General features: G+C 48.1%; 1 protein-coding gene across 1 annotated transcript in view; it reads left to right on the top strand.

Moving 5' to 3' along the window:
• The window catches only part of NDC80 (NDC80 kinetochore complex component), a 30,623-nt gene that overhangs the window by 8,604 nt on the left and 1,960 nt on the right, over window positions 1-20,059 (top strand). The window contains 14 exon segments of the mRNA XM_061575794.1: window positions 569-741; window positions 1,281-1,383; window positions 2,645-2,734; window positions 4,761-4,854; window positions 6,221-6,327; window positions 11,018-11,086; window positions 11,088-11,163; window positions 12,709-12,802; window positions 14,440-14,551; window positions 14,849-15,004; window positions 15,671-15,760; window positions 16,845-16,937; window positions 17,971-18,101; window positions 18,568-18,670. Coding sequence (XP_061431778.1) covers window positions 569-741; window positions 1,281-1,383; window positions 2,645-2,734; window positions 4,761-4,854; window positions 6,221-6,327; window positions 11,018-11,086; window positions 11,088-11,163; window positions 12,709-12,802; window positions 14,440-14,551; window positions 14,849-15,004; window positions 15,671-15,760; window positions 16,845-16,937; window positions 17,971-18,101; window positions 18,568-18,670 — 1,491 coding nt within the window.

Below are 20,059 nucleotides of genomic sequence, written 5' to 3'. Positions count from 1 at the left end.
AGCCTCCTGCTCGATGTGCCACATCACCGCCTTTGAGCTCCCCTGCATGTACTGAGCCCGTTTCGCAACATGACCAAACTCCCACAAGGCACTGCACAACGTGATGTAGCTGTAGTACCAGAGCGATGGCATTGGCCACAGTGCGGAGGGCAGAGAGGGCTGCGGCCCAGCTGTGGGTCCGTGGTAGGGCCACATGGATGCCTATGTGACCAGCTGCAGTGCAGTCACATCACGTGGAGGGCTGTGGGGTCCCCCATGTCCAATCAGAGACCCTTATCTCAACCACGGTATTAGCTCTGACAAGGTAATCCGCGTGTGCCAGTCGTACCGTAGTATTGTCACTTGAGGGCACTATAATGCTGCTTCTAAATTCAGATTCTTCGAATTCAGGCTTATTTTCTCATCAATAAAGCATGAATGTCAGAGTAGGTATGCATCTACTGGGATTGTAAAAAAAAAAAAATCCTTGCCACATGAAATATAAGTGTGTGTATGTCTGCGTGTGTACGTGTGCCTGCATGTGCCCGCGTGTGTGTACGTGTGCCCGCGCGTGTGTGTGTGCGCTTAGTTCTTGAGCGAGCATGATTGCCCTCTGGTCGTGAGCCCCCGTGAGCTGCAGGCTCCGTCCACGAAGCTCTTCCTGCGCATCTTTGAGTTCATGTGCAGATTCCTGGACCCCGACTACAGCCTCCCCAGCAGTAAGGTTGACGAGGAGGTGCCTCGTCTCTTCAAAGAGTTCGGGTGAGGGGAAGGCACACGCGTGTGCGCCTGTGTGCCACGTGTGCGTGCGTGTGTCTTTGTCCCACCGTATGCAACAGTTAGCGCACTGCGCTGCGAACTCGGCGACCCGAGTTCGATTCCCGCTCACGGCCAACGCCAGTGACGATTATTATCTGAATCGGTTCTGGGCCTCCCCTAGGTCGACTCGGCCTTAAATGAATACCTGGTGCGGTGTGTAAACATCGCCACTGGGGAGACAAAGGCGGCTCGGCGTGGTGCTGGCCACCCGCCCCTTCGCGTGCTGTGCCTGCCTTCATAGATGCTCCCTAACAGCACTTGCCCTAAAAGTCTGTTAAGGCTATCTAGGGGATGTTTATCTTTAGTGCTGTGTTGTGTGAAAACAGGGACCTCTGCCTCGGGGATTGACAGGAGTGACTCGTTTGAAGTAAATGTTGCTTGATTAGGCGAAAACTCAGGTCAGCACGAGTCTCATTTGCAATTGCAAAAGAAAAACAAATACTAGTTTGAACAAAACCGTTGTCTTTGTTCTGTGTCTGCAGGTACCCATTCACACTGTCGAAAAGCGCCATGTACACAGTGGGGGCACCGCACACCTGGCCTCACATCCTCGGTGCCACCCTGTGGCTCATGGAGCACATCAAGGTGCGCACGCACGCTATATACACACACGCTATACACTCACACGTTATACACACACACGCTATACACACACACACGCTATACACACTATACACACACACACACGCTATACACCCACACACATGCTATACACACACACTACACACACACACACTATACACACACGCTATACACCCACACACGCTATACATTCTAGATTTGAAGCTTTCGTGACTGCAAGGATCCATACTCTTTGGTTTTTTCGGTAAAGTCACGTAGGCTAAAAAGAAAACAACTAAATTAAATCACGACGTTTCGGAGGCAACACAAGCCTCCATCTTCAGGTGGAACCGTCACAGCAAAATTACTGTATCAAGTGAAGAGAGCTCTAAGAGACACGACCTTATATACACGCTATACACCCACACACGCGCTATACACACACACACATGCTATACACCCACACACGCTATACACACACACACATGCTATACACCCACACACACGTGTGCGCGTGTGACCTTGAGGATCAGATCCACGTTTCAGCCGTTCACTGCTTAAACCAGGGTGTCACGTGTTGCAATTTGGATGGTTTCAATCTGGTGACCGATAACTGCACAAGAAAACCGTACTGTTAAGTTGTATTTCACATAGTTTAGTACTTTGTGTTAAGTTTGTTGTCCTTCCCCCACACCTCCGATGAGGACATTTTCCTGCGTGCAGTGTGAAAGAAGTTCATAAAACACATATATATAAAGCACTGTAGAAACGAACTTTCAAATGTCACGTGACATATTTGGCGGGCGGTGGTGGCGGCGCACGCCTGGAATCCAGCACTGTGGAGGCAGTGAGGATTGGTGCATCCTGCAGTCGTCGAGGTGTCATACCCTAGATTACCAGGCAGAAGGCAATGAAGCAACAATGTGGGCTCCCACCTGTTTCTTCTATAAGGGACACTCTTTCCCCCCCCCCCCGCACTTGTGGGTTTTTTCCGTGTACTCCATTTTCTTCCCGCGTGTAATTGGCCAATACCATTTTAATATGTAGAGGACCGCAGATCTTGCACGATTCTTGGTGCGATGTGTAAACGTCATCACAAGGGAGACAAAGGCGGCCAGGCGTGGTGCTGGCCACGTAGCCACCACGTGTGCCGCGTTGGCCGTCATAGATGGTCGCTAGCGGCACTTGCCCCAACAGTCCATTGAGGCTATACGGGGGGGATCTTTGTCTTTGTGTGGCTGTATGTAGGGGTGTGTGCACGCTTAATTTTTCCTTTGACCTGCAGATGACGATGGGAGTGTCGGAGTCGATAGCTCTGTTTCCGCCCATGTTATTTGCGAACGAAGAAGAGAGGATCGCTTACATGGAGAGGAAGGTAAGCGGGCACTGTCGCTTTCGACGGCACGGCACACAAGGACTGCATCCGTACGTCTCGCTGTTGACAAAAAACACGGAGGCAATCTCCCCACGGACAACGAGAAATAAACGCCGGTCGTATTACCTCTTCTCGTGTCTCCATCGAGAGAAGCGGTGGAGCATCGATTGCTCCGTTTCACAGTCAAGTGGTGCAATCTTGATTTGAAGCTTTCGTGACTGCAGGAATCCATACTCTTTGGTTCTTTCGGTAAAGTCACGTAGGTCATCAGGTGATGACGGACGCTTGTGTTGCGCCCGAAACGTCGTGATCTATTTTATTTTATACCTACGTGACTTTACCGAACGAACCAAAGAGTATGTGAAGTGGTGCAATTTAGTGCCTTGAAACATGGTAATAATTCGGGGCTCTCTTCCTGCCCAGGTTTGTGGGGGGAGATTATAGATGTTTTTTTAAAGCACGGCTGGGATTTAAAAGAATCAAAATCTTTATAATGGAGGAATCCAATGAACTAGAAAGCTCTTTTTCCACAGATGTCCAGTTGGGGTGGGTCAGATAGTTCCAACGACAAACAAGATGAAAACACGATAGGAGCGTGAAATCAAGAATATATATCTGTTTATTTTACCAGGTGAGGACCGCTGAACTATTAGCTACTTAATCAGATGTGACCTGACCACAAATTATGGCTCAACGAAGTGGCTTATCACGTGGAAATATATGGAAGCCATAGTATTAAATTAATCAATAATGAGTATACCCGGTCATCGAAGATTGTGGTTAATGGAACAAAACCTGTAACGTATAGGTCAATCGGGCAAATGTGTCTTCCTAAACCAGTGGTTTCCTATCATATATATTCAAGTGGGAGAGCCCTAGACAGGCTTGAGTCTTAGTAGCAGGTCGCTGCTGCATATCCTGGTGTTGTTAGAGGCGAGGGTCATCTTGTACGGCAGCATTGTTCAATCTCATTGTGTGCGTGCCGTCTTTGGACAAATGCTATTTGATTATCTGTCGTAATGAAAAGGGAGCCTAGTCCGTGACTGAGGACATCCCAGACTCGTGAGGACCCGGGCCGATTTATCAACCCAACACGGGGGGGCGTTAAGAGTTGGTTCGATGAGCAGCTTCTTCATCCATGACGGAGATTGCCATTGTCATCCCAGTTCAGAGGAGTTCCATCATAAAAGCAACCGTTAAATCGGATAAACCCCTGCCCCTGGTAACATATATTCACCCAACGTTTCAATGCAGGATCTTCCCGAAAGTCTTGATTCGGTGAACCTTTCCGGCGATAAGACATAACGTTTGAATTTGTGGTGATGTCAGAAATACTGAAAAATGTATTTGCCCTAAACGTCACTAACTCTGTTTAACTCGTAGGCTTTCGCGACCAATGTTATCCATAATCGAGGTTTTTTTTGTGTTAGATCGTGTTATTTTAAATATGTCGTCAACCCGCCACCACCCGACAAAGCTAATTAGTCAGGTTCGTCACGTAAAGCAAACGTGCCAATTGGTTACTAGTTCAGCACAGGAGGATTTCTCCACAACTCTGCCTGCCGCCTGATGAGACTGGTTGTACCTACTGGCAAAACGACTTGCTCGAATTGTAAATGTCGTAGATTTACTCTTCGAAACGCACCGGTGTGCTGTACTAGTAACGGATTCTAGATTTGAAGCTTTCGTGACTGCAATGATTCATATTCTTAGGTTTTTTCGGTAAAGTCACGTAGGTAAAAACATTAAAAAGTAAAATAAAATAAAAATCACGACGTTTCAGAGGCAACACAAGCTTCCGTCTTCAGTAGGTACCGTCACAGCCACGACTTTACCGAAAAAACCTAAGAATAGTAACGGATTGGCATGTTTTGTTTACATTTACAAACCTTACGAATTGGCTGTGCCGGGTGGTGACGAGTTTAACGACACGTTTACATTCACGCGCTCGAACCCAAAAAAAACATCTGTGATCATTCAATAATAAAAATGAAAAATGTCGCCTTGCGTGTCCCGCCTCTGCCAGATCGACGACGATAACACGTGCAGCGCCTACAACAAGTTCATGGAGGGAAACGACGACTTCACTTACGAGGAGAGCAAGGTCAAGAACGACCTCAGTGAGTGCCGGCACTCGATTTTGATCTGGATTGATTTTTTTTATTTCATCATTTTTATTGTATTTCAAACGTGAGCTCGGCACAGAGCACGAACCGAGACGTGAGGATGGGGGCACAGGAACTCCACGGACAGAAGTCCCAAAAAATCTAAGCTGCTGGGTTTAGAGGAGGGGAAAAATTTTACTAAAACTGAACTAAACTGTTTTTATTTAACCAGGTAAGGCCCACTGAGCTATGAAGCTGTTTTTCAGAAGCGACCTGGCCACAAATGATAGCCCAACGAAGTGGCTTATCGCGTGGAAATTTATAGAGGGGAAAAACCGGAGGAGCCGGAGAAAAATTCACGCGACCACGGGGAAAGAGACGTTTCCAGGCGTCAGGATCTCGATCGAACCGACGACCTCCTGCATTCAGGCGAGGTAGTTAACATCTCGCCATTGTGGCGCCTCGCCTAGGTGTGGACCGCGAGTCGGAGCAAGTACTTTGAAATGGGGAGGGGAATATCAGCGAGGAAGAACTAAAGTTGAGGGGGTTGATCTGGATTTTAATAAAAAAATCGTTTATTCCAGCCCATACCTACGATGAAACTTTGTCGACTGTAAAGCTAGAAGAGGTGGAGAGGCAGTGGCAAGTGCGGGCGGGGAGGCTCTGAGCTCAGGGGGATCACAGCGACGGTTTGGGGTGATGCGCAGACTCCTCAACGTGGCCATGTCAATGGGACTGAGTGACGCTTCCCATCTGAGCTGCATTAGAAAGATGAGTCTTAAGCTTCTGAGGTCCTGGTTGGAGGTCTGCCATCTTCACGGACTGCCTCTCTTTCGCTTCTGAAATGTCTGTGTGGTGCCTTCTATGGACGTTGTTTTTAGTCTGTCCTCTGTACAATGTCCGCTCTTGGATTCTGATGGAAAAGTTTCTCGTTGCTGCCAATGTGGGTTTTTTTTCCTTTTCGAATTGGTCTATTTTCACAATGCCTGCCAATATGATTCCTATTTTAGCTAAGAAACAAACAAACTCCCTTCTCTGCACAATAAGTAAAATGTTATGTAGTCAATTGGTCCATCAGCCTTCTGGACCAGTGTTATCCAGCAGTATTTGTGTAAGCGAGCAATATTAATGTGGAGAGAAGGATGGCGTTTTTCTAATTTATATTCAAGCCCATAGTGGTCCACAGCGCATGATGTATGTGTGTGTGTGTATACATGATTTCTCTTCGCCTGGTCATTGATAAGAGCTCTGCGCCCCCTGAACGATATCTTAATAGCTGCGATCGACTGATTTCTGTTTGCCGACTGGTGGTTGACGATGACGTGCGCCGCTTTTGCCACAAAAAGTATTTCCCGTGAATTGTCTCGTGGACGGAATGCAGAGGAGCTGTACATGGTGGACGAGGATCAGCAGAAAGCCTTGAACGCTGAAAACGAGCGTCTGGAAGCGGAGCTCCAGTACCTCCTCATGGAGAAAGAGAAAGCCCCGGTTTGTGCCTCGCGAGCCATCCCTTGATCCTTTTGCGCACCCGTCCGATTCCACGGCCCGTCCAGGATGAGTCCACTGAGGGGGGGGAGGGTGTGCCGCCAGGACAACGCCTTTATTTATCGTACACATTTTGGGCAAAAAAACAAAGGCGCAATGTAACTGGTGTCGGGACAAACATCCCTAACACTGATAATGTCCTGGGGTTGGGGGGGGTGGTGATGGGGGATGTATATCTAAAGAATACAGGTAGTCCCCGACTTAGATGCGTTACGACGACCCCATCGTAAGTCGAAATATCGTAAGTCGAAGATGGCCTAGCCTACCCAGGAGTCTTACAGAATGGTGATAATTTAGCAAAACAGAAATTTACAGTACCGTACTGTATAAACTATATGCTGTATGTATTTATTAATTACAATACTGTATTGCACAGTAAAATTTTAAGTAAAAAAACAAGGTAAATTCTTAGCCTAGCTACATGAATCTTCTTGGTTCTTTCGGTAAAGTCACGTAGAAGGGAAGTAATAAAACAATAAAAATAAAACATAATAAAATAAAATAATTCTCACGACGTTTCGGCTACAACGCAAGCAGCCGTCTTCAGGTGAAGAATGAGACAATGCCAAGCTAGGAGCTTATATATAAGCTGCGTTGGAGGTGGAAGAAAGAGCGCCTTAACAAAAGAATGTGCATATGAAGAGGAATTTAGCATATTCATGGAAAATGCGTAGGAGGTGGGCGGGGGGGTTTCAAAGTCATATTATGCCCATGCATTATGCAGGATCAACAGCACCAAGGGGGGGTGCAGGGATTAGCAGTAACAAAGGAAAGGAATGTTAATGATATGTAGCTGCAGTTACTCAACAACCACGTAGAAAACTAAAGTATAAACTACATAAAAAACTAAAGTATAAATAGCATAGCACCATCAGTATACTTACTATACTCTACACTAAGCTGAGTTACTAACAGCAAGTAATACATTACAATTCTACGTCGTAAAAATTATATAATATGCTTCCATCTAAACTTTATTCTATTGCATCACACGAGCATATACCGTACTATATACTGCCAACATTAAATTATATACTGTATTGCTGTAAACCAACCTATATCTTATACATTTAATATAACACTATGTATTATTCTACCCACCCTAATGTGTGTCAAAATGGTTTATTACGTCCTTCCAATGATTGCTAAGCCAGAATCCATCTTCTCGGTTAAAATTGTCTCTGTGTTTGTATATGTGGATCGCCTCATGAACGAATCTCTCATGATAGCCAGATGGCTTGCAGAGAACCTCTGTCTTGGAGAAGTCAATATCATGTGAGCCCACTGAGTTGTAACAGTGATCTGCCACGGCTGAGGAGTTTGTCCTACCGTGTTTCAGGTCAGCTTTATGTTCACGGATGCGGTCCGAGACATGTCGTTTGGTTTCCCCAATGTAACTGCTACCACAGAGGAAACTTAGTTTGTAGACGCCAGGGTACTGTATGTCTGGAACCACATCTTTTACAGACGGTACCAGATCACGGATTTTATGTACTGTGTTGAATCGGACCTGGATCTTGTGTTTAATCAGGATTTTGGGGATCTTTTTTGTGACCCCAGCAATGTAGGGTAAGGTGATGGTCTTGAAAGGCTCCTCAACAGGATCCTTCTTGATGGTTGGAGTGATGGCTTTGCGGATTGTGTAGTCGGAGTAACCATTAGCCTTAAGAGCTTGGCGTACGTGTTTGAGTTCACTGGCAATGTGTTCATGGTCGGAGATGCATTGGGCTCTATGATATAGAGTCTTGATGAGGGAATTCTTCTGGGATGGATGGTGGTGGGAATCCGGTTTTAGATAAGCATCCGTATGGGTGGCTTTCCTGTAGACAGAGTGGCTCACTGAACCATCAGGTCTCCTTTTGATTAGGACATCCAAAAAGGGTAGCTTGCCATCTTTTTCGACTTCCATGGTGAATCTGATGGCTGGGTGTATGGAGTTGATGTGGTCATCTGGCCACATGGCCGTGCTGCTCTAGACCAATTTCTCGACCACATCAACTCCATACACCCAGCCATCAGATTCACCATGGAAGTCGAAAAAGATGGCAAGCTACCCTTTTTGGATGTCCTAATCAAAAGGAGACCTGATGGTTCAGTGAGCCACTCTGTCTACAGGAAAGCCACCCATACGGATGCTTATCTAAAACCGGATTCCCACCACCATCCATCCCAGAAGAATTCCCTCATCAAGACTCTATATCATAGAGCCCAATGCATCTCCGACCATGAACACATTGCCAGTGAACTCAAACACGTACGCCAAGCTCTTAAGGTTAATGGTTACTCCGACTACACAATCCGCAAAGCCATCACTCCAACCATCAAGAAGGATCCTGTTGAGGAGCCTTTCAAGACCATCACCTTACCCTACATTGCTGGGGTCACAAAAAAGATCTCCAAAATCCTGATTAAACACAAGATCCAGGTCCGATTCAACACAGTACATAAAATCCGTGATCTGGTACCGTCTGTAAAAGATGTGGTTCCAGACATACAGTACCCTGGCGTCTACAAACTAAGTTGCCTCTGTGGTAGCAGTTACATTGGGGAAACCAAACGACATGTCTCGGACCGCATCCGTGAACATAAAGCTGACCTGAAACACGGTAGGACAAACACCTCAGCCGTGGCAGATCACTGTTACAACTCAGTGGGCTCACATGATATTGACTTCTCCAAGACAGAGGTTCTCTGCAAGCCATCTGGCTATCATGAGAGATTCGTTCATGAGGCGATCCACATATACAAACACAGAGACAATTTTAACCGAGAAGATGGATTCTGGCTTAGCAATCATTGGAAGGACGTAATAAACCATTTTGACACACATTAGGGTGGGTAGAATAATACATAGTGTTATATTAAATGTATAAGATATAGGTTGGTTTACAGCAATACAGTATATAATTTAATGTTGGCAGTATATAGTACGGTATATGCTCGTGTGATGCAATAGAATAAAGTTTAGATGGAAGCATATTATATAATTTTTACGACGTAGAATTGTAATGTATTACTTGCTGTTAGTAACTCAGCTTAGTGTAGAGTATAGTAAGTATACTGATGGTGCTATGCTATTTATACTTTAGTTTTTTATGTAGTTTATACTTTAGTTTTCTACGTGGTTGTTGAGTAACTGCAGCTACATATCATTAACATTCCTTTCCTTTGTTACTGCTAATCCCTGCACCCCCCCTTGGTGCTGTTGATCCTGCATAATGCATGGGCATAATATGACTTTGAAACCCCCCCGCCCACCTCCTACGCATTTTCCATGAATATGCTAAATTCCTCTTCATATGCACATTCTTTTGTTAAGGCGCTCTTTCTTCCACCTCCAACGCAGCTTATATATAAGCTCCTAGCTTGGCATTGTCTCATTCTTCACCTGAAGACGGCTGCTTGCGTTGTAGCCGAAACGTCGTGAGAATTATTTTATTTTATTATGTTTTATTTTTATTGTTTTATTACTTCCCTTCTACGTGACTTTACCGAAAGAACCAAAAAGATTAATCCCTGCAGTCACGAAAGCTTTAAATCGAAATTTAGCTACATGAACTGCAATTTCATAGAAAGTTTTTTCAGGAAACAATCCTATCTGCTATAAAAACTTTTAACATGCATTGAACGTATGCATCGTATCGTGGTAACCCTAAAATGAATCGCTAAAGCTATGTATCATACCTGCATTGAACGTATCGTAACGTATCAATATTCTACTGTACTCACCAAGATTCTGTCTGTCGTCTGCATACTTGAACGATGTTAGGTTGTTGAAGGCTACATTAACTTAGTTGTCGGAAGAGTAGGATGGCAATGATAAAGTACAGTATCGTACCTCGTACGCTGCTGCGTTTGCCTGCCGCGCGAAATAAATTTTGTCATATCGCTAGCGCCATCGTAAGATCTAAATATCGTAAGTCGGAGACTACCTGTATTTGAAAAAAAAGATTCCAGCTATTATTTACTCAATTGGGATTAAGAGCCTTGAAAAAATAACTATGGTGCTGGTAATCCGGGTTGATGGAGCACAGATTTCCTTGCGGGCTGCGAGTCTCCGAGCGTGTCTGGACTGTGATGTTTCTGGTGTTGATGGGAACGATGATGATGACGTGGTAGTGGTGGATGATGATGCTCGTAGTAGTGGGGAGCGTTAGTGTGGCGGTTAGCGCGCTGCGCTATAAACCTAGCGACCCGAGTTCGATTCCTGCTCACAGCCGACACCAGTGACATTTATCTGAACCAGTCCTGGGAATCCCCTAGGTCGACTCGACCTCAAATGAGTACCAAGTGCGGTGAGTAAACATTGCTACTACGGAGGCAAAGGCGGCCGGGCGTGTTGTTGGTCACTCACCCCCTCGTATGTCATCCTGGCCTTCATAGGTGCTCGCTAATAGCACTTGCCCCACCAGTTTGTTCCACCACAAAGATTCCCCAGGCTTCTGTGGCCGTCTGGAACGCTCTTCCTTCCGATATTAGGAAGCCACTGTAGCTATGCACTTTTAAATCTATATTTAAAACAAATTTCTACTTTAGTGTTTAGTCTTTTTGTCCTTCCCCAGCACCTCCGATTAGCACGGTTGGCTACGTACGGTGTGAAAGAAGTTCAACGTACGTACGTGTCATCTCCCAGGATCGCCTTCAAGCTCTCAAGCTGGAGAAGCCGAGGCTGCTGCGTGTGATGCTGCAGACGCAAAGCTACTGTGTCGGACATGCAGGCTCACTGCCAGGTGCTAGACCAGAAGGTCGCTCGGAGCACCCAGGAGATGGAAGATGCCGGTAAATAGCCCCACACCTGCGAGCACCTGGGTTCACACCCCTCGGCGATCGTACTCTTGTCAGGGCCAGGTCGGCACTTGCGCGATAACCCCGAAGCACCGATGAGACTTGCGGCCTTGGGCGTTCCACGTTTCGGGCTCGTAATGGCGACAAACCCCAACAGCACAGCAACAGGCTGATGCGCACATCTTCATGAAAAGAAAATCAAAGACACAAGCGAAAGTAGTGCGATTGTGGCTATGCAACCCAAACTAAGGACCATATAATAAAGCACTGTAGTCTGCGCTCATTCAATGGAGGAACAGCACACCTACATGAACTGTCTGCTGAAGCCCTCTTCTGGCTATCAGACCTCAACATCGACATTTACCTCCTCAACATATTGACAATACGCAAGAATAGAGTAGCATTGTCAGGCTATTGAGCCCATACCTCTCGGGATCGAGGTTTGAGCCACGATGGTGCTTATGGGTTTTTTTCCCAAGCTCTCTGGACCTGCGGACCACTGCCCACAATGCACCACTAACACATGAACCTCATGGCGGTACCCCGGGCCATAGTACCCAGGCTCTCGCATAATGATCCGTGACACAGTAGTTTTTAGTCTGTTGATTGTCGGCGACGCGGCAATCGACTCATCTCGACGAGCTGTACACGATGCACGGCTGCAGTACGTACGAGCGTTCAGGGTTTTGGCGCGATCGTCCTCGTTGCGTTTTGACATCGCGGCGTAGCACTGATTTCGGATTGATTGGTACCCCAGTTGCGGAGTTAAGTACACCCCTGGAAAAAATATAAATAAAATATTTAATTGCCTCGGCCATTTTGTATTATTTGGTACCCCGGGGTACCGCCATAAGGATATCTTCCTAAATTAAAACAACGCTCAGAGCAGTGTAAAATACGTATTAATAAGCTACAAAAGTAAATAGTTTGCTTTTGTGTTGACTCGCGTTCGTGACGTTGCTGATGCTACTCGGTTTTTTTTGGCAAAACGAATAGTGGCATCTGCAAAAGTTCCGTGGCCCACTTCCCACGGCCATGCTAACATGTTGGGGATCACTGTTCTACGAGTTCTCATAATGGCTCTGCTGATCCAAGTCAGCCCCTCAAGTCCTTGGTTTGAGCACTGGGGCTGTGTCTCACGCTCACTTTAAGTGTACTCTTAGTTTTTCGGTAAAGTCACGTAGGTAAAAAATTAAATAAAAATTAATAAAAGTAATAATAGAAATAAAATAATAAAAATCACGACGTTTCGGAGGGAGGCAACACAAGTCTCCGTCATCAGGTGGGACCGTCACAGCTAGATTTGCTGTACAGGACTAGTTGGACCTTAGCTTCAAATCTAGAATCACTTTAAGTGGTTGAATATCATTACAGCGGCTCTGCGTTTGTGGCTCGGTATTTCCAGGGCGTTGTGATGCTACTAAAGGTGGCGATGTTGCTGACGGTGACGAAGGCAATGGTGGTGGGTTGTTGCAATGCTAACGTTGATAAACCTGCGCCGTCGGTGACGTCATAGTGCGCGGTGCGTTTGTTTGGCAGCGTCGGAGCTTCTGTCCATGAGGAAGGAGACCGAGAGACTGGAGGAAATCTACGCCCGACAGGAGATCACTCCCGCAGACGTGCAGAGACTGCGGTATCCACCACAAACACATCCACAACCATCATACTCGTTGGTTCTTTCGGTAAAGCCACGTAGGTATAAAATAAAATAAAACACAAGCGTCCGTCATCAGGTGATCATGGTGATGACGGACGCTTGTGTTGCGACCGAAACGTGATTTATTTTATTTTATTTTCTACCTACGTGACTTTACCGAAAGAACCAAAGAGTATGGATTCCTGCAGTCACGACAACTTCTAATCAAGACATCCACAACCGCAGCCCTCCCCCATACTGACTACAACTAGAACCAGGCAGTCTCCGGCACTCCCGCAGCCACGTCTGGGTGACTGGGGCAGGACCTCCGATTTGCACGCTTGGCTACTTAGGGGCCATCCATTTAGTACGTACGCATGGAGGGGGGAGGGGGGGGTTAACCCAAATGCGTACGCTTGCGTATGCGGGAGGTCTACTGACAATGCACGCATAGGAAACGGGGGGGGGGGGGGTGAAGCCTCGATAATAATTTGTCTACATTGGCCTTCAATTGAGTTAGATAGTCCGGCGGTGCACTATCCGTTTGCTTAAACACGTTAATATTATGAATCCTTGATCGTTTTTGCGTGGATTAAATATCGGCCGTTCGATAGGATTCAAGGGGGGGGGCTGGCGTCAAGCGTACGTACGCAGGTGGGGAAGGAGGGGTGTAAAAAGTACGCGTGCGTACAGGGAGGGGGGGAGGGGTCAAGTTTTGACAGATTTTTGCGTACGTGCTCAATGGATGGCCCCTTACAGTACCAAAGAAGTTCCACTGACATACAGGACTAGTTGGGCCTTGGTGAGACTGATGTCCTCTCAGCTCAATCTGACATCAGTCCGCTAACCTCTGCTGATGTGGATCTGCATTCACGGCAATGACCCCCCCCCAACCCCTCTGTCCTTTTCCGTTTTATTTACGATGGACGTTCGTGTTTATTAAAGAGAAGGCTTTTACCTCCATGCCAAATCTCATTTTTACATTTCACCTGATGTTGCGTTTCCCTTCACCTTCCCCACACACACACACACGCGCGTCGTGTTATGCTACATAGAGGCTATAATGGGAGGCGACGAGAGCACGGACGGCGTGCTTTTTAAATCCTTTATATTAAGTTTGCTTGCTTGCTTAGGACCGTGCAAATCTTTCGGTCGTTTTTTAACCCACTTCCTGTGATCCAATCGAGCTGACATTTTGCACACATACTCGTTGTGCGTGACAATGCATTTTCGTGAGAAAAAAAATTCCCAAATTTTACACTGTTTAGGGAAAAAGATTTAAATATTTAATTATCAATTGTTTAATGCTGCCAGACAATCATCTGACCCATAGGTGGCAGCCATCTCAAGCCAGAGGACGAGAGGGCTCTCGCCGCCCCGATGCCACGCATACAATCAAACCATGCCACATCGTTGACTTGCTAGAGTTGAGAGCCACTAATTCTACTCGTGCACGAAATGATGGCAATTTGTTCCGGAGCTGACTGCCAATGTCGAGGTTTGCTCGCCACCCAAGAGAGGGGGTTTACGCTGACGGCAGGCGTGGCGACGGCGGTAGCCGGAATCGTGTGTCTGGCGACCTCAACGTCCGCCGTCCTTCCCGCTGCTAAGGCCGCAGGTCTGTGCGTCTGCAGGTGCGAGGAAAAAGAACTGCAGGCCATGCAGCGGACGATGGCGAAGGAATGTGAACACTCGGACAAGCAGTGCTGGGACATGGAGATGAGCCTCCACCGGATGCGGGAACGGGTACGAGGCTAGGAGACCCCTGTTTCAGCGACAACATCTTGAGATATCTACGGATTTTAAGGAGCGATTTCGGCATTCATCGAGAGTGGAGTTGGGTTTGTTGTGTGTGTACTCTTGTGTGGGGAGTGGTAGTACACCGCTGTGCTACTAGTTCGATTCCCGCTCACGGCCAACACCAGCGACGAGTATCTGAACTGGTCTTTGGCCTCCCATAGGCCTTCATAGGTGACTACTCGCTAACGGCACTTGCTCCAACAGTCTGTTAAGGCTCTACGGTGTATCTTTGTGCCCATACAGGTTGGCCAGCAGCACCTCATCTATCAGGATGTTGCTCGCAAACTGCAGCTCATGCCGGCCACAGCAGACAACACGGGCGGGAAGGACTTGGACCTCAGTCTTCACTTCCACGAGCAGCCCGGGCAGGCCCAGCAGCATTTCCTCCAAGTCGTGAAGGTGAGAGGGGAGAGAGAGTGGAAGGAGTGGAGATAGAGGCAGGAGGAGAGACGGTATGAGAGGAGAGAGAGTGGATGCTGTGAAGATCGAGCAAGTGGAGGGATAGAAAGAGATTATGTGTGTGTTTGCTAACAGCATTTGCCCCAACAGTCTGTTAAGTCTATACGGGGAATGTTTGTCTTTGTGCGTGTGTGTGTACACGCCTCTGCGTGCGTTTGTGCATGTCTGCGCACAGGTGCAAAATCGTTAGCACTCTGCTCTCAATTTGACAACGTGAGTTTGATTTCAAACCATGGCCACAGTGGCGAGTGCTATCTGAACCTCCCCTAGGTCGACTCGGCCTTAAATAAGTCCCTGGTGCGGTGTGTCAACATCTGCTCTGGAAATATTAAGGTGGCCAGGCGTGATGCTGATAACACCACCGCCCCCTGGTGCGCCGTGCAGGCCTGACTGCGAACAGCACTTGGGCCAAAAGTGTTGAAGGCTGCACGGGGAATCGGTGTCATTGTGCTTTATAGACCGCAGCTTTGTGCCACGGAGGGCACGTCATTCGTGAGGTGGTTTTACGTGATTTCATCCAAGTATTGGTTGCTGTTGGTAACATGCCTGTGGTGTTTGATGTCATCTCCCTTTGTCCGTTATACCTTCCCTCGATCTCTCCCTTAGCCCATGATTACATCGTTCATCGGGAAAATTAAGAATCAAATCCAAACCGCGCAAAGCCAAATCGTGATGAAGAATACGGCTCTTGAACAGGTAAGAGGGGCACGAACGTGGCGGATAAAACCCTCGGCGGAGCCTTGTCTCGGAACTCCCGTGGTGAAACAAAACCCGTTCTCAGGACCCTTGGGCAAAAATCACGTGTTTGCAGAAAGTTGATTGATATTTGGCAAAGGGGGCCTTTTCTGCCACTGAAACGTTGGCCAATCGGCTTTTCTGCAATAATAGGCATCGAACCTCGGATATCTTGATCCTATCATTTCTTATTATCCTATTTGAGGAGGATGAGGGAGAGCGTTTGCTCTTAAGGCGGCAGGGTGTTCCGCCTGGCATGTAGGCGCGCGGTCTGTCCCAGCGGGTTTGGGTTGCGGACCACCGCGTGTCTTCCTGCCCAACGTGTCTGGCACTGCTGCGGGATCAGTAGAAAGACGAGGATGTGGATCCGCTGGCCCAAATTTGTGGCCTGTGCCTCGACCTCAGTCCACCCGGCCTCTGTAGCGGCCTCCCCCTTGGCACGGGCCGGGCGGAGTCCCGGCAGGAGGGTGGCAGAGTGAGCGTGCGGGCGGGAATGGTCACCCCTAGAGTTTCCGCAGCTGACGGCCCCAACTGACCGGTGGAGGGAGTTGTGGCATGGCCCAGCGGCCGGTGAGGACGGCGATAATGACAGAGGCCGACAGGATGGAGCGAGGAGAGGGTTGAATTCAGGCTTAGGTAGTTGCACTGCTTCAGGCGGAGGGTTGGACACTCCGTGTGGTATAGCACTCACCCTCGGTTGTGTGCAGCTGATCGGCAGACTTTCTGGGAAGTGAGGAGGAGGCAGAGTTTCATACTCTCTCACGGGGGCGCCCTACCACAAGACTCTGTGCACAGACTCTTGGTCATACAGAGAATGTACCTAATCAGTACTGATTGTGGCTACTGCCACAAAGCCTACAGAAATCCATCATACTGCAATCATTCATATTTTATCTTTTCTGTAACTTACGGCTTTTATTAAAAAAATAACAACTCATTTGCAAAACTAGCAGTCGTCCCTGTGGGTCTCTTGTGCAGTAAGGGAAGTGAAGAAAGAGGCTCGTGGTGCGTGCGAGAGAGAAGCTGAAGGAGCTGTCGCCCACAGGTGCTGTCGCTGATCTCCGACCGGGAGAAGGACATCAAGAAGTTGGAGTTTCAGCTGCGCATCCTGGAGGACAGCCTCTCGCTGGAGACTGAGGTGCGACGGCGGTGCCGTGGGCTCACGAGTCGGCGCTCCAGGCTTTGACGCCAAGTGTTTTCGAATATTTTACTCGTTCGTATTTTTTCCCACCAATATGCATTTAGTTGAATTTGCTTTGCTTTCCAGCTTTCCGATGTATTTTTTATTAGTTTGCTAAAACTTGTAGTTCTTTTCTTATTTTCACTTTTGTTGAGCAAAGATTTTACAAATGTCACCGATGTCCGGAGCGTGTCTGCACTGCGCTGTTCATCTGTGGCAGATGAGCCAGTGTCCATTCGCGCGCAAGTCGGTGTGTGCACGCGCGCCTGTGTGCGTGCACGCACATGAACGCACTCGTAGCAAGCGGCATGATTGAGCCTGTGTTTGTAGCTTTGTGTGTGTCTCAGACACAAACAGGTGACGTCACCACCACTTCCGTGTCGAATGGCGGTTGTTGTCTTCGCATATGTGTGTGCGTGGAGTGAAAGTGTAGCGGTTAGCGCACTGTACTACGAACCTGGCCACCCGAGTTCAATTCCCGCTCACCGTAAACACCAGTTACTATTATCTGAACCGGTCCTGGGCCTTCCATAGGTCTACTCGTCACTGGGGAGACAAAGGTGGGCAGGTGTGGTTTTGGCGGCCACCCACCCCCTCGTGTACCACGCCGGCCTTCATAGGTGCTCGCTAACAGCACTTGCCCCCTACAGTCTCACAGGCTACACGGGATCTTTGTCTTTATCGTGCGTGTGTGTGGGGGGGGGGGGGGGGGGGCAGTGACTGCGTAGCGATTCGCGCGCTGCGCTACGAACCCGGCGACCCGAGTTCGATTCCCGCTCACGGCCACCACCACCACCGGTGACGATTATTTGAACCGTTCCTGGGCCTCCCCTAGGTCGACTCAGCCTCAAACGAGTAACTGCTGTGATGTGTGAACATCACCACTGGGGAGACAAAAGATGCCCGCGAACAGCACTTGCCCTAAAAATCCGTTCAAGGCTATGCGTGGGGGGGGGGTGGCGGCGATCGTTGTCTTTGTTTGCGCCTGCAGGCGTTTGAACGTGAGGAGCGACGCCACCGGCAAGAGATTGAGGATCTCGCCCACTCCCACTCGGATATCCAGAAACACGTGGACGACGGGATCCAGGAGGCGATGGACGAATGCAAGAAGCTGGAGGCTAAGTGAGGACACGCGCACAGAGCTGAGGGCAGCACCGGTTCTAGCCCTCACTGAGGGGGCACAGCACTGGGCTTGAACAGGGACACGTGTGTGTATGTGTGTAGTGCGTGTGATTGTGCACGCTCCGTGTGTGTGTGTGTGTGCAGTGCGTGTGATTGTGCATACTCCGTGTGTGTGTGGAGCGGTAGGGCAGTGGTTGGCGCACTACTCTTCGAACCCAATGACCAACAATTCGATTCCCGCTCGCAACAAATTTAACCGGTCCTGGGCATCCCCCAAGGTTTTCTCAGATTTGAATGAGTACCTAGTGCAATGGGTTAACATCACTACTGGGGAGACGAAGGTGGCTGGCCATGGGTGCTGGCCACCCACCGCCGTCGTGTACCGTGCGAGCCTTAATAGGTGCTTGCTAAAAGCAACTTTTGAAAGCTATGCGGAGGATCCTCATGTCTTTGTGTGCGTGCGCAGTGTAAAGGAGAATATGAAGCAGATGGAGATCCAGCGGCATGCGAGCCACGTGCTCCTGGGAGACGTGACGCTCGCCATCTACAAGCACTTCACCTTCTTCGAGGTGCGGCCACTACAGCCTCTCGTGCACCCTCCGGCCCGGTCTTGTCGTCAGTCCTTTGGGTTTTGTGCCGATTTGTTTCGTCGTTTTTGTGCTCCCTGTTGCGTTGAGCTTTAATTTGGCTTCCTCCGGTTTAGCTGAGATCTGTAGACCACATTTTTCACGGTGGCGAGATGATGTTTTCGATTGGAAACTCATTTCTATGAAACTGCTTTTTGTGTTTAGTTTGTTGTCCTTCCCCCACAGCCCCCGATCGGCACGGTTGGCTACGAAAAAATTTAAACGTACATGCTTGCAAGTAGTCCTCTACTTACGATGGAGATGCGTTACGACGACCCCATCATCGTAAGTCAAAAATATCGTAAGTCGAAAATGGCCTAGCCTACCCAGGAGTCTTAAAGAATGGTGATGATTTAGCAAAATAGAGCAATTTACAGTACCGTACTGTATAAACTATATACCGTATGTATTTATTAATTACAATACTGTATTGCATAGTAACATGTAAAGTAAAAAAAGGTAAATTCTTAGCCTCCCTATATGAACTGCAATTTACTAGAAAGGCGGAAGATGCGTTCAGTACATCCCGGCAGCGTCCCAACGTACAGTATCGTACCTCGTACGCTGCTGCGTTTGCCTGCCGCGCGAAATTTATTTTACAATTTTGTCGTATTGCCATCGTAAGATCGAAACATCGGACCATCGTTACTCGGGGACTATCTGTATATGTTAACTCCCTCGCCTCGTAATGGAGGAGGTTGTGGGTTCGATCCCGACCCTGACGCCTGCTGTATATTTTGAGTCTGCATGTCTCTCTCCCCGTGGTCGCGTGGATCTTTCTCCGGGTTCTCCGGTTTTTTTCCCTCTACATTTAAAAACGTGCGTTTCCAGTATTTGCCTGCTATAAGTTCTCACATGATGAGCCATTTCGTTGAAGCTATCATTTGTGGCCAGGTTGCTTCTGAGAAATAGCTACAGAGCTCAGTGGGCCTTACCTGGTAAAATAAAAAGAGTTTATAGTTTAGTTTGATGGGACATGTATGCGTAAACAGTGTATATCTTGAAAAATAGGTCACATTGTTTTAAAATATCTGTTTGCTCGTGCGAGTTAACCTTTAATGACCTTTCTTTATTCGCGAAGTCAAAGTGTCAGTCAAGAGGCTATCATAGCCACCGCTATTAATGCCGCCAAGCGTCTTCCCCCACGACTCTTGCACACCTGGCACCCCACCTGCAATGCGTGGTCACACTGATGCGCCCTCAAAGGTTATCCCCGGCAGCCTTCCACTGCGCTAGCTTGTCGCATCCGAGTGTTGCGCCATTTGCTCCCTCGTGACAACCTCTTGTCTTCCATCGTGCACACACGTGCCCCCACCCCACCCACCGTGGCCT

This window comes from Lethenteron reissneri, chromosome 59 (genome assembly GCF_015708825.2).
Source record: "Lethenteron reissneri isolate LAM-NWPU_2019-01 chromosome 59, ASM1570882v1, whole genome shotgun sequence".
NCBI lineage: Eukaryota > Metazoa > Chordata > Hyperoartia > Petromyzontiformes > Petromyzontidae > Lethenteron > Lethenteron reissneri.
The sequence above is the reverse complement of the archived record's forward strand: the minus strand, read 5'-3'. Positions and strand labels throughout refer to the sequence as shown.